At 50.0% G+C, this 12880-nt stretch overlaps 1 protein-coding gene across 1 annotated transcript in view; it reads left to right on the forward strand.

Moving 5' to 3' along the window:
- Nucleotides 1-9859, forward strand: part of CES1 (carboxylesterase 1) — a 33052-nt gene extending 23193 nt beyond the window's left edge. The window contains exons 7-12 of the mRNA XM_025852382.2: nucleotides 2519-2659; nucleotides 3844-3924; nucleotides 4197-4344; nucleotides 8085-8216; nucleotides 9177-9249; nucleotides 9496-9859. Of these exons, the coding sequence (XP_025708167.2) occupies nucleotides 2519-2659; nucleotides 3844-3924; nucleotides 4197-4344; nucleotides 8085-8216; nucleotides 9177-9249; nucleotides 9496-9679 (759 nt within the window). The 3' untranslated portion in view covers nucleotides 9680-9859. The remainder of the gene's footprint in view (nucleotides 1-2518; nucleotides 2660-3843; nucleotides 3925-4196; nucleotides 4345-8084; nucleotides 8217-9176; nucleotides 9250-9495) is intronic.
- The last annotated feature ends 3021 nt before the right edge of the window (nucleotides 9860-12880 follow it).

Raw genomic sequence — 12880 nt, forward strand, 5'->3', positions numbered from 1 at the left:
GGTCTTTCTGTGACCCCGAGGGTCCTGAGACCACACTGTCCCGGGAGGATTCCACCCCCCGCTTAGCCACTGGAGTGACGTTCCTCAGCGGAGCCGACTTCTAAAAGCCGATTTTGTGCTCCGCGGCTCTAGCACTTGCCAGAAGCGCCTGGCGGAGGCCCCCTCCCCCGCCGTCTATCCTCCCGAATATCGCCTCGGATTCACTTCTCCGCACGTCCTACCTTCCAGTAAGTGGTCGCTTCTCTCTTCAGAGAGTTGTTGCTACTCTCTTCTTCGATCTCCTGTTGAGTTCGTAGGTGTTCAGAATGGTTTGATCCCTATTCAGCTGAATTCCTGAGACCAGACGAAATCCAGGTCTCCTACTCCTCCGCCATCTTGCTCCGCCCCCTATTTGTGCTTTTCCTCTCCAACAGGGAGTTGGGTCTTCATGTAAGCACCTTGAGTGATGGGGAGCTCACTACCTCCTCGAAGCGAACTGTTTTATCTGTAGCAGCTTATGTTTAAAGATTTTATTTATTTATTTTAGAGCTAGAGAGAGAGAGAGAGCACAGGGGGAGGAGCAGAGGGAGAGGGACAAGCAGACTTCATGCTAAGCACAGAGCCTGACGAGGGGCTCGATCCCAGGACCTTGAGGTCATGACCTGAGCCAAAATCGAGAGTCAGACGCTTATCCGGTTGAGCCACTCAGGCGCCCCCAGTTGCAAGTTCTGTTTAAATAGAGATAGCTGAATACAGTTAATCCTTATTAATGGTGAATTCTTTATTTGTGAATTCATCGACTCACTAAAATGTATGTGTGACCCCAAAATCAATGCTTGTGGCACTTTTGCTATCATTCACGGATGCGCACAGAGTGACAAAAAGCTTGAGTGACCATACGTAGGCTCTCCCTCGAGATCAAACATGGCCACCCTCTGTCGTCTTGTCTCACGTCTCACACTATTAACATGTGTCCTTTGCACGGTCTATGTAGGGCCACATTTTCCGCATTTCTGTGCTTTCTCTTGCTGGTTTCACTTTTGAAAATGGCCGTGGGCACAGCGCTAAGGTGCTGTCCCGTGCTCCTAAGGGCAAGGAGACTCTGATGCGCCTTATGGAGAAAGTCGAATGTTAGATCAGCTTCACTCAAGGTGGCTCACCGGGCTGTGGGCCATGAGCTCAGTGGTAATGGATCAGTAAGGCTGCCATGCAGGAAAAGGAAGACGCAACTTGCCAATCTGTCTGAGGCTGCTCAGGCATGTGCTAAAGTAACATCTAGTGTGTGATGAAGTTGTGGGAGATTTTGAGAGATGACAGTGGATCACGGATGACACGGTCATGAGGCTGAAGGTCAAGGAAGCTCCAGGCATGTTACCCAGGGCCCAGGAAATGGTGAGCCCTTCTCAGCTGGTGTCTTATTATAAATAAACACTACACATAATTCATTTTCTGTGAGCAATGCATGGTTACATCGGGTGTCTTTAAACACGCATAAAACAGGGCTGATGAAAATGTGACCAGATACTTGCAGGAACCTGACATTGTACCTCCAGCAGGAGCAGCAGCTCAGCACTTGCTAGTTCAGAGTTCACAGTGGCTTTTATAGAACTGAACTAGCACGGATACCAGAACTGACTGTAGCTAGAGATCATATAGGCAAACATGTACTTCAAATTGAGATATAGAAATATGTACATATATATATTTTATGTGTTTATATTAAAATCATATAAAATGCATGTTTACAAATTTCAATATATACACATTTATATATTTATATATACAAATTTATAAATATATATAAACTTATATATTTATAAGTTTAATACATTTATGTTTAATGTATACTTATACGCATATAAATATATGAAAATAGGGGCACCTGGGTGGCTCAGTCAGTTAAGCGTCTGCCTTCGGCTCAGGTCCTGATCTCGGGGTCCTGGGATCGAGCCCCGTGTCAGGCTCCCTGCTCAGCAAGGACTCTGCTTCTCTTTCTCTCTCTGCCCCTTCCCCCACTTGTGCTCTCTCTCTCTCTAAATAAATAAATCTTTAAAATATGTATACACGAAAACATGTATATATTTATACATATATATATTTTAGAAAAAGAGAGAGCACACAAGGGGGGAGGTGGTGGGGAGGGGCAGAAGGAGAGGGAGAGAGAGAGAGAATCTTAGGAAGGCTTCATGCTCAGTGCAGAGCCCAATGCGGGGCTTGATCTCCCGACCCTGAGATCATTACCTGAGCCAAAATCAAGAGTCCGTTGTTCAACGGACCCAGCCACCCAGATGCCCCTCTGTATTTCAATTTGAGTGAGTTTTGCCCCCATCACCTTACCACTGCTAGTTCCTGAATCGACGTTCTGCCCTCTGGGGTCACGTGCACTTGGCCCCCTTTGTTCGGGAGCTTGAATTCTGTGGCCACTGCCCGTGGCCGTGCAGGTCTGGGGTGCTGGCTTCCCGCTCAGGCCGGCGGAGAGGGGGCCATGGGTGTGGGCTCTAGAAGGGAAGCCCGGACACCATGACGCCCTCCTCCCCAGACCCACCCCTTCCTGACCACGGTGGTTGATGGTGTTCTGCTGCCAAAGATGCCTGAAGAGATTCTGGCTGAAAAGAAATTCAACTCTGTTCCCTACATCATCGGAATCAACAAGCAAGAATTTGGCTGGCTTCTTCCAATGGTGAGAATGTGGGGTTCCCTTCGGTTCTCCTCCCCCACGCATCGCATCACCCCTCCATCTCTGCTTGCAGGGCTCCTCCTTCTCCGGATCCCCCTCTGAATCCAGAGCAGCTGTCCCCTTCACACAGGTTGACATTTCCATGAGGAGCTTCTCTAGGGTGGCCCAAGTATCACCTGGGGACTCTTCTCCCCAAACATTCTCTGGCCTTCCAATCGAAGAATCCTAAAATGTGGGCGTTGGGAGGGCCTGGGGGGATGATCGCTGGGCAGACACATTTCTGTCTCTGACAGAAGACAGTGGGGCAGGTTGCCACAAGGTGCCCCCCCAGAGCCAGGTCTTCCCACTCCCACAGAGCCTGGGAGAGGACAGGGCTTCCTGGCTGAATGTCTGCATTTCGAGAGGTGGCTCTCCGGGCCTGGAGGAAACAGTTTTGGGTGGTAGATTTACATCTCAGAGGGCAGAGGAGGATTTGTGATTGCAAGCTCTCTAAAGTAAGCCACTCAAAGAGGGGGCTAGGGGACCTATCACCCTATCACCAGCTTTTGGCCAGAACAAATGGTAAATTCCCCTGGTTGCCAGGAGCTTTCTCAGGCAAGCATTTGAAGGGGCACTGGGACATTCTCCCCATCCATTCCTGGGACGAGATCTTAAGCTTTTGGCAGCCAAGGCTAGAGTTTGGTCAAGTCCCTTGACGGGGAGGTTCAGATGGAGCGTTAGGTGCAGAGTTCTGCTGTTCTCACTTCACAGACTTTCAGAGGTCACTGATGGACCAAAGCCATAATGGCGGGATTTGGGGCTTCCCAGGTCATCTGAGACAAGTGTGGGTATTTGTAAGGTCTGTGTTCCTTGCCCCAGAGCCCTCTGCTTCAACGCTAGCCAGGCCTAAACCTCTCCTGTGTGTCACCATGTCCAGGGTGGGAATTCTTGCCTGATGCACACACACACATCCTGCAAAGGCCTGGGACAGCTTCTCTTCACATTGACTTTATCCTTTGGCGCAGCTTGAGTTTCTGGATAATATAAGCCCATTTGTTTCACTGATTTTGCCCAACACATCAAGGACCCGTGCTTGTCTAAGTCACGACAAAGTGACCTTTAGCCCGTATTGGTGTGGTTTGTTGATAAGTTTGATTCTTTCTGCTAGTTCTTGATGATTCACAATTGTGTCACTGTTGTCCTAACAGATGATGGGTTACCCACTCTCTGAGGGCAAGCTGGACCAGAAGACGGCCACATCACTCTTGTGGAAGTCCTACCCCGTTGTTGTAAGAGACTAGGGAACCGCAGGAACTGTCTGAGACCCAAAGAGGGACAGAGACTTGCCCCAAATCGCTGAGCAATTAAATGGCAGGGTAAAGCCCTGGGATGGAGGGTTCTGTCCCCATTTTTCTGCCCTTCCCCCATCACCACGCAGGGTGGGGGGTGGTTGCATAGGGCTGGAGAGAGTCACCATTCGCGCAAGCCATCCTGGGCTCTAGAAGCCGCATCATTCACCGGGCTGGGGGCAGGGGTCACTTCTACTTCTGCTCCATTTCAGGGAATCCCTGAGGAACTGACTCCGCTGGCCACTGAGAAGTATTTAGGAGGGACAGATGACCCTGTCAAAAAGAAGGACCTGTTCTTGGACATGTTAGGAGATTTGATGTTTGGTGTCCCATCTGTGACTGTGGCCCGTCACCACAGAAGTGAGTCCCAGAGGTTGGACAGGAGAGGAACACCGACCACACCGGCTTCTCTGTCTGTCCTGCCCACTTCTCAGCATAGACACATAGGTGGAAACTACCAAGGGTCAGGCCCCCAGGGCCAATCCCATATGGCCAGGGATGGGGCACCATCTCACTTTGGGTCCACCAGAAGGCAACTCCGAAGAGAGAATTTGCATGCAAGTAGCTTATTTGGGAGGGGGTCCCAGAACACACCAGTAGAGGAGAGGAGGAGTGGCATAGTAAGGAGAAGGAAGCCAACCGGAGCTGCACAGTAAGCAGGTAGCCACTGTGAGGTGTCATGTCTCCAGTCATGTCTCTGGGCTATTCCGTGCGAGTGGCAAGGGAGCTGGGGTATTTAGCCTCCCACTCCCGGGAGTCATGGGTTAAAGCCGGTTCCCAAGGGGCTATTAATTCCCTGGAGCTCTGACTTGCTGCACACCTGGGCAGAATAGTCACTTGGTGGCCAAAGACCTCAGGCAAAGAGCTACGGATGCCAGAGGGGGAAGTCCAGCCAGTGTGCCCAGAAGCTGGGGATGTGATGAGGGACCAGCAGCATCTACCACAGGGGCTCCTCCCCTGACGTCCCTGTGGTCTCTGGGGCCAGAGGGCCAGTCTTAGAAGATACGTCTTGGAAGGTTTCCAAGATCAGAGCTAGGGGCAAACTAGTTTGTTGTCTAGTGGAGCTGGGGGTAGACTGAAGCCAAGCAGAGAATCAGGCTGGTGGTCCAAGACCAAAAACAAACAAACAAACAAACAAACAAACAAAAAAAGCGAGCAATGGGAGGTGTGGAGACAGGTGTTCTAGAGAGTGTCCATGTCTGCTGCTGGCTTCTGTCCATCCTGGTGTGTGGTGGGCCTATCACAGGACCATCCAACATTGATCCGAGGCTGTGTGGGTGGAGTATGAGATCAGGAATGGATAAGTGCATCTAGAGAGGATGCATCCCTTCTGAGTGTCTTTTTGAGGTCCTCACAGGACCCCTCCTTCACCTGGTCTGCAAGCCAGGAAATGGTTCTTGGTACAGACCTCTCTCTAACCATGCCGGGAGGGTTTTAAAGTTCAGGACTTTCTAGGCATGAGAAAAAGCAGCTGAGCTGACCTGCTCTGTTCTCAAGCCCTCAGTATAGTGAGTACAGGTGCTCCTTCCTCCTCTCGAGGGTCCTGACGAAACTCGTCAGCCAGGGGCCACCTGGCGTCAAATTTGCTGTTTCATAAACTTGGTTTTGCCTCTGGATACAAGTCTGATTTGTGGTATCTTATTCTGCTTTGTCTGCTGGTCCCAGCCTTACTGGACTTGTGTTTTTTTAATCTGGTATCCTGTGACTTTGAATTCAGAGTCTTACCACGACTACACAGATTTTATCGATGGTACTCTTTCATTTTGTATTTGTCTCACTCTCTTTCTGATAAGAAAGAACTCCTCTGCATATAAATTTAATATCCTACACTGGGATATTATGTGAGAACACGTGAAGAAGAAATTCGATACTACTCTGAATTCCTCCACCGAGAAACAGCTGCTATAAATTTTTGATATATTTCTTCGAATAATCTTTCCACGTCTTACATATAACTTAGAAATTAATGTTATATTATGTTTTGTTCATAAAACACTATTTTGTAAGCCTTTGTTCAATATCAATGAAAAGTCTTCAAAAACATCCACTGTTTCACAGAATGATGCATCAAAATTTACTCTAGCATTCCTCTACTATTGGATAGTCTAGCCAGATCCGTATTTTAATGCAAGAAAAAAGATTATGCTCAGCCTTATGTGCATAAATCTTTAACCAAGTCTCTAAAAGTTTTCTTAGGATTGGTTATTAGAAGTGAAATTCCCAGGCGGGCCCCTAAGAGCATTTTAAAATTCCTGATACATGTTGTGAAATTCCTTTCCAGGGTATGAGAGGGATTTCTTAATTCTCTCACTTGGGAAACTCAGATTTAAAAATAAAGATAATGCTGCTGATTTCATAAGCTTTTCTTTGCCAAAAAAAAAAAAAAAAGAAAGAAAGACCATCCCCATGTTTTCAATGGCATACTTAGATTACTAACTCTGTCCTCCCTGCTTCTCCCGTTTTCCTGTTATCCTAATCTGTGCCCTACTTTCCTTTGGAAACTTGTGCTTGTAGGAATTTTATACATCTCTGTGGTTTTAGGCAGAAAGCTAAAAAAAAGGGGGGGGGGAAGAAAAGGAAAATTATCTTTTGTGCAGCATGCTGCCCAAAGAAGTTCTCTCCTTCACGAAAAGTCAAGGAGCTCCTTCCTAAAACTTCTGAGTGGTGGAGGCGAAGTTACAGCCCCTTCTCTCAGCGAGTTCTGCTTGACTTTGAAGCAGCTGCTAACAGGTGGGTTTCAGACCCACAGAGGGTTGCTTCTTTCAGACAACACCTCTTGCTAAATCAAGGGCTCATTGACGGGGCTGAGGGAGGCAATTCGATAAATTATTGCACATCTTCATGCGGGGATGGCATATATAGTTGTCATTTTTGGACAAATATTTAATGATATGGAGAAATGATTATCATTTATTTCAAAATGACATATCCAACATCATCCCATTTTATATGCGTAGGTAGGGTATATGCTAAAATACGAACACAGGTGTTTTCGAGCGGTGGGATTATAAGTGATCTTTTTGTTCATCCATTGTTTCTGCTCCTTCCAAGTTTCTTATTGTACACACGGGGGAAAAGCTGTACAATGTCTCCTCCAGCCCCACTGGGGGCCCGGCCATCCCCCCATCAGAGTCACTCCTCTGTGGGGTGCTAGGGTCCATGCAAAGCGCTGAGCTCCCCAGGATGCTGGCCCCCAACTTAGCCCTGAAGGAGTGAGTGAACAGCTCTGGATGAAGCCATTTGCAGGAAAGCTGAGCCCTTCTGGGGGCTCAGAAAGGGGGTTCCAAGAGCAGGGACTGGGAAAAGACGAGAGAGCCACCTTTGTCCTCCCTCAGAGATCCCCCTTCTCTCTGCTGCCACCACCCTGGGCCTGGCAGGAAGCAAGATACGAGGTGATGGAGAAATAGAAAATGTTGGGTTTTTGGTTTCCCGAGATGCAAGAGACAGATTGTGCCCTTTCCCCATGTTTGTATTTAAATAGCTGTCAGACCAGCAACTCAGATTTGCGTCACTCCTCCCTAGAAATTAGATGAGAAAAACACTGGAAACTATTCAGACTGGGCAGAATAGAGGGCACCTGCCGGGCTGCAGACAGCCTGCGAAGGAATCGGACCCAGCCTGTTTCTAGTGAAAGGTGGGAGTGTCAGCTGTCTGTACGTAGATGTGTGTGGGAACACATTGGTAGGCAACGGCATCTGTGGGGGTTGACCCAAGGCCCCATAACAATAGTCAGTTTGAATGGATGTACGCCCCCAGTTTCAACATTTTATTCATTCAACCTGCATTCATTGAGCCACTCAATACCTGGCACAAAGCCAGTTTCACCTCCACCAAAGGTGCGTCTTTAAGCAAATCACGGACCTTTCCCAAAGCTCTATTTCTCTGTTGTGCTGGTAACTGGGGGTTTTCTGCAGGTCCACACAGTGTGTAGCACACAGTTGACTCTGACACTGGGCAGTGGCTATTAATGTTGCTGTTGTCGTGTACCCAGGACCCGGGTGGACCTCCCTGTCCCTGAGCACCCAGGGCCCCGGAGACCTCGGCGCCACCCAGGTGTGCGTCTGGTAAAATGAACTGTGTGTGAATCCATCTCTTCCCAGATGCCGGAGCCCCCACCTACATGTATGAGTTCCAGTATCGTCCAAGCTTCTCGTCAGACCTGAAACCCAAGATGGTGGTAGGGGACCACGGGGATGAGCTCTTCTCCGTCTTCGGGGCCCCACTTTTGAAAGGTGATGGCCCTTTGGTGACTACAGACTTGGAGTCAGAAGATCTGGGTTTGAGTCTCAGTTTGGTGGCGGCCTTGGGCAGGTCCCCCTTTCTCTCTGGTTCTTACCAAATACACCAGAGCAGGATTGAGCTACAAAGATTTCCAGCCTTTCTCTTTCTTCGACCCACATGATGGAGAAGGTGTAAACATGTGTCCCTGTTTGTAGTGTCTGAGAATTTGGGCCCGGGTATCCCTAAGACACCTGGCGGGTCACCTACAGGGCCCTGCTCAAGGGCCAGAATGCCACCGCTCCCCGCCCACTCCCAAGAGTGCGCCAGAATGTGAGTGAGAGTAAGGTCAGAATGGGTGTTGACCTTGAATCGGGACTAATGTGCATCTGTGTGTCTGTTCAACCATCTATCTACCTAAAACACATGTTTCTAAACTTAATATATTTAATAATATAATACTTTAAAGAAGACCTCTCACAAATATCTCCAACGTCCTAACTAGCAGCAGTTAGAGATGCCATGCGTGTGACTCGCCTCAGGACTGTTTATGACATACCAGCACCTCTGGGCGTTAAGCGCTCGGGTTATTTTTCAGATTCTTTGAAAAATGTGGGTGGGTGAAGGAGATTGAGGAAAGGCCCCAAGGAGCACAAACCCGAGGTGGGGTTGCCGTGGTGGACCCCCTGGGTGTGGCGCTGGGACCTCGACGGGTGAGGGGAGGGCAGGATGTATAGGCATAGATGACAAAGGTGGCCGGCTTACGGACTGACCGTAGCCCTCCCCCTGCGTCCTCCATCAGGAACTCCCGAGCTTAAAGTGCACACAAATTACCCAGATTTTCCTGAAATGCAGGTTTTGATGCAGCAGATCCGGAGTAGGGCTCAGATTCTGAATTTCCCACAAGCTGTCCAGGGCTGCTGACCATAAACCACGCTTGGAGTAGCAAAGGCTTTTTTTCTTCTTCCCCACAGGAGGTGCCTCAGAAGAGGAGGGCAGACTCAGCAAGATGGTGATGAAACTATGGGCCAACTTCGCCCGGAATGGGTGAGCCCAGTGGCAAAGATGGAGCAAGGCTGGGGGAGGGCCTGGCGTGTTGATTCCCAGCCCTGGGACCCTGACACTGAGAGTTCTCTGAGAGTGGACAGGCTCCCTAGGATTTGGTGAACTCCCTGCCTCTGGAGGTGAATGAGCTTCCTGGTGGAAATGAAACCAAGAGGTCTCGTGAATCTCAAAGTGTTGTTGGGGGACCCACAGTAGCTTTGGGTAATTCTCACTTGATTCTGTTCCCAGGAACCCCAATGGGGAAGGGCTGCCCTCTTGGCCCGCATACGACCAGAAGGAAGGGTACCTGCAGATTGGAGTTACCACTCAGCCAGCCCAGAAGCTAAAAGACCAGGAAGTGGCTTTCTGGACTGAGCTTCTGGCCAAGGGGGAAGCGGAAAAGCCACCTCACTCAAAACACGTCGAGCTGTGAATGGGAGGCCTGGCTGGCCTTGGGGCCCGGGGAGCCCAGACAGGGGTGTTCTAGAGAAGGTGTTTATGAGGCAAAGAGGATCTTGTTGTGAAGGCTGGGGATTGTCTGGTGGAGGAAGGCAGAGGTCAGGGAGGGGGAATTGTGGCTTCAATTTGGGGAATAAATTCTTTTGGAGACCAAGTCAGTGTCTGTGTCTTGGGCTCAGAAAAGGATGAATAGGGTGTGCACCGTTGTCTGGAAGGTGCCTCTGGTGGGGACGGCTTGGCCCTGGGAGCTGCCAAGGGGGACTCTGCCTCTGCTCTGTGTGTCTGGGCCCTCAACAGCTTCCAACAACGGGATTTGGGGTGGCCAGAGTGCAGTGTCCCTCCTTCCATGCAACACTTTGAGGTGAATACGTGCTATCAACCTCATGAACGTTAACATGAGGCCTGAGGAAAACAACGAGGAAGTGGCAGACAGGACCAAGTACATAATTTTCTGTGCAAAATAAAAATAAGCCTTTACTTTAACAAATTATTAAGAATTTCAAGATGACAATAGCAGAGCATGAAACCAACCACCAGCCTAGGGCTCTGGGTCTCACACCTATGAAGCCCACCCTGGCGACAGAGCTGGGATATAAACCTTAGCATATAAATATATGATAGCATATAAACATATAAACCTGGCTGTAGAACTTGAGCCTGCAGAGCAATCCTTCCTTCCTAAACAGGACACTTCATAAAAATCCTATTCTGGGCTTGTCCTGATCGCCTGAGTTCAGGGGCTTCCTGCCAAAGGCACCCGTTTGACTGACGGTTCTCTGCTGCCCTCCAGTGGGCGATGTCCATATAGCCACATCTGCTTCAGGGATGGATCCAGGACCATAACTCCAGGCAGAGAGACCCCAGCAATGTCCCCGGGGGTTCTGGATTGTGCCTGAGCTGACACTTCCAGGGGCAGCATTCAGACTGGTCTCTTGCAGCCTCCAGACTCCTAACCATGCAGGGGCGGCTTAGGTAGGTGCTTCCCAAGTCTCACTCCTACTTCCCCTGAGATGAAGTGTCTCTTGGCCCTGGTGGTCTTCCCAGCCTCCAACAGGACTAAGCCAGTTCCAGGCACCTCCGAAGCGCTCAGGAAACTCCACTCACGTAGCACTTCTCTGCAAAGGATCTGTCCTTGGCCTCCCAGCTGGGCTGGTGAAAGGTTCCTAACTGGTCTCCCTTCCCCTTATCCTCCATGCTTCCGAGCCAGAGCGATCCATCTGACTGGCCACCCTTGTGTTCACCTTGCTAGAGATGCACCCTTTGCCACCTGAGTTTTCAGCTCCACTCATTTAAGAGTCTGGGCTGGCCTCTTCACTTGCTTTGGTAGTAAAATATGCAGAAGTGATGCCGTGCCTCAAGAGGACTTGCCCATGTGCACGCATGCTCTTGAACCCCCGTGACTGCCTTGTGAACAAGCCTAGGCTGGCCTGCTGGGAATGACACATCCCACGGAGGGGGGCCATGCCAGCAGAGGCTGTCGAGGCCCAGCCAGCCTCCCACTGACCCACAGCTGCAGACACTTGAGTGAGCCCAGTCAAGATCAGCTGAGGCCAGCCAGGTCGGTGGAACTTGCCGGGTGGTCTGCAGACCCATCAGCCAAATACATGGCTACTGTTTTACATTTCAGGGGTGGTTTGTTACACAGCAACTACCTCCAGATAGACTATGTGACACCCAAGTATGATTGTATCCACCCACCGACCTAAAACTTTTTAATGGCTCCTCGTTGCCCTCTGGAAAAAGTTCCATCTCCCTGTCCCAGCTTGGGAGGGCCCTCATCCTCTGGATTTTACTTCTTCTTCTTCTTTTTAAGATTTTATTTATTTGACAGGGAGAGAGAGAGAGACCACAACAGGGGAGAGCAGCAGGCAGAGGGAGAGGAAGAAGCAGGCTCCCTGCAGAGCAGAGGAGCCCGATGAGGGACTCGATCCCAGGACCCCAGGATCATGACCTGAGCCGAAGGCAATCGCTTAACCAACTGAGCCACCCAGGCGTCCTGGATTTTACTTTTCTCTGCTGCCCTTCCACTTAGAAATTTCCGCTGCATATTTCTTCAGATCTCATGACCTGGAGTTTTCCCCCTGACTCAGCTCAAGTATCATCTGTTGTGGGCACCCCTCTCTGGTCTCCCCAGGTGGGGTTCTGTGCATGATTTCTCTGCCAGGTTTGGAGATGGCCTTCTCTCATCTCTGTAAACCCAACCATCTACTGAGGGCCGACCATGTGCCAGGAACTCATCTAGACACAGGAGAGATAAATAGAAGTGTTTGCTGCCTTCTGTCCCCAAGGCTGCTGGTCCCCTGAAAGATCCTTTCAACAAATTGTGGCAGGTTTGGTGGGAGGGGTAGGTTAGGAGAGGCTTTTTTTTTTTTTTTTTTTAAGGGGGACAACATGAGGGACAGATAAGAGTCAACCAGTTTCAGAGAGATGGGGAAAGGCTCAGGGATGAGGCTCAGGGGCATGGGGTGTCCTTGGGGACACATCTGCAGCTAGTATGGGGTGACCAGAGCAGAGAGCAGGAATGAAATGAGGAAGGAGTCTGGATTTACTTTGAAGGCACAGGGGAGACACCTGTGGGCTACAAATAAGCATGCAGTAGGTGCTCAATATATGTTTCCTTATCAGCATACCATCTGCGCCCTCCATCAGACTAAGAGTTTCCCAGTGACAAGGGTTATTCCTTCTTTGTCCACTCCAGTTCCTCTCTGGTACATACTAGGACTAGGTTCTCATCAGTGAATGAGTGAATCAATGAGTAAATAAATCCACCCAAGATATAACAAAACAAATCAAATGGATCTTTTCATCCAGACAAGAATTACTTTTCACTCCTCTGGTTCGGGGAAGTGAGGGTCCCCACAGGCGCTGAGGAGGGTCTGGAGAACAAAGACCCCTAGTCCTCCCTGCTTTCCTCGGCCTCTGCGCGGCGGCAGAAGTGTGCGTTAGTGCCATCTGGCGGCCATGGCCATATTCTGTGTTGATCCGCTTCTTCCGTTGCTAAGGGGCAGTCAGGCCCCAGAAGGTGAGAGGGAAGCTGGAGCGGGCAGAAACGCTCTGCTCAGCAGACATGCATCCCCACCCGCTCAGCCAGCTTCGAGGGGCCTCTGTGGATGCCAACCCAGGTCTGCCTGTCCTCACCCTGCAAGACCTGAGCCCTGAGTACCCCCCAAGAGAG

This window comes from Callorhinus ursinus, unplaced genomic scaffold, assembly GCF_003265705.2.
Source record: "Callorhinus ursinus isolate GAN/ISIS: 27379988/994484 unplaced genomic scaffold, GSC_fseal_2.0 scaffold56, whole genome shotgun sequence".
Lineage (NCBI taxonomy): Eukaryota > Metazoa > Chordata > Mammalia > Carnivora > Otariidae > Callorhinus > Callorhinus ursinus.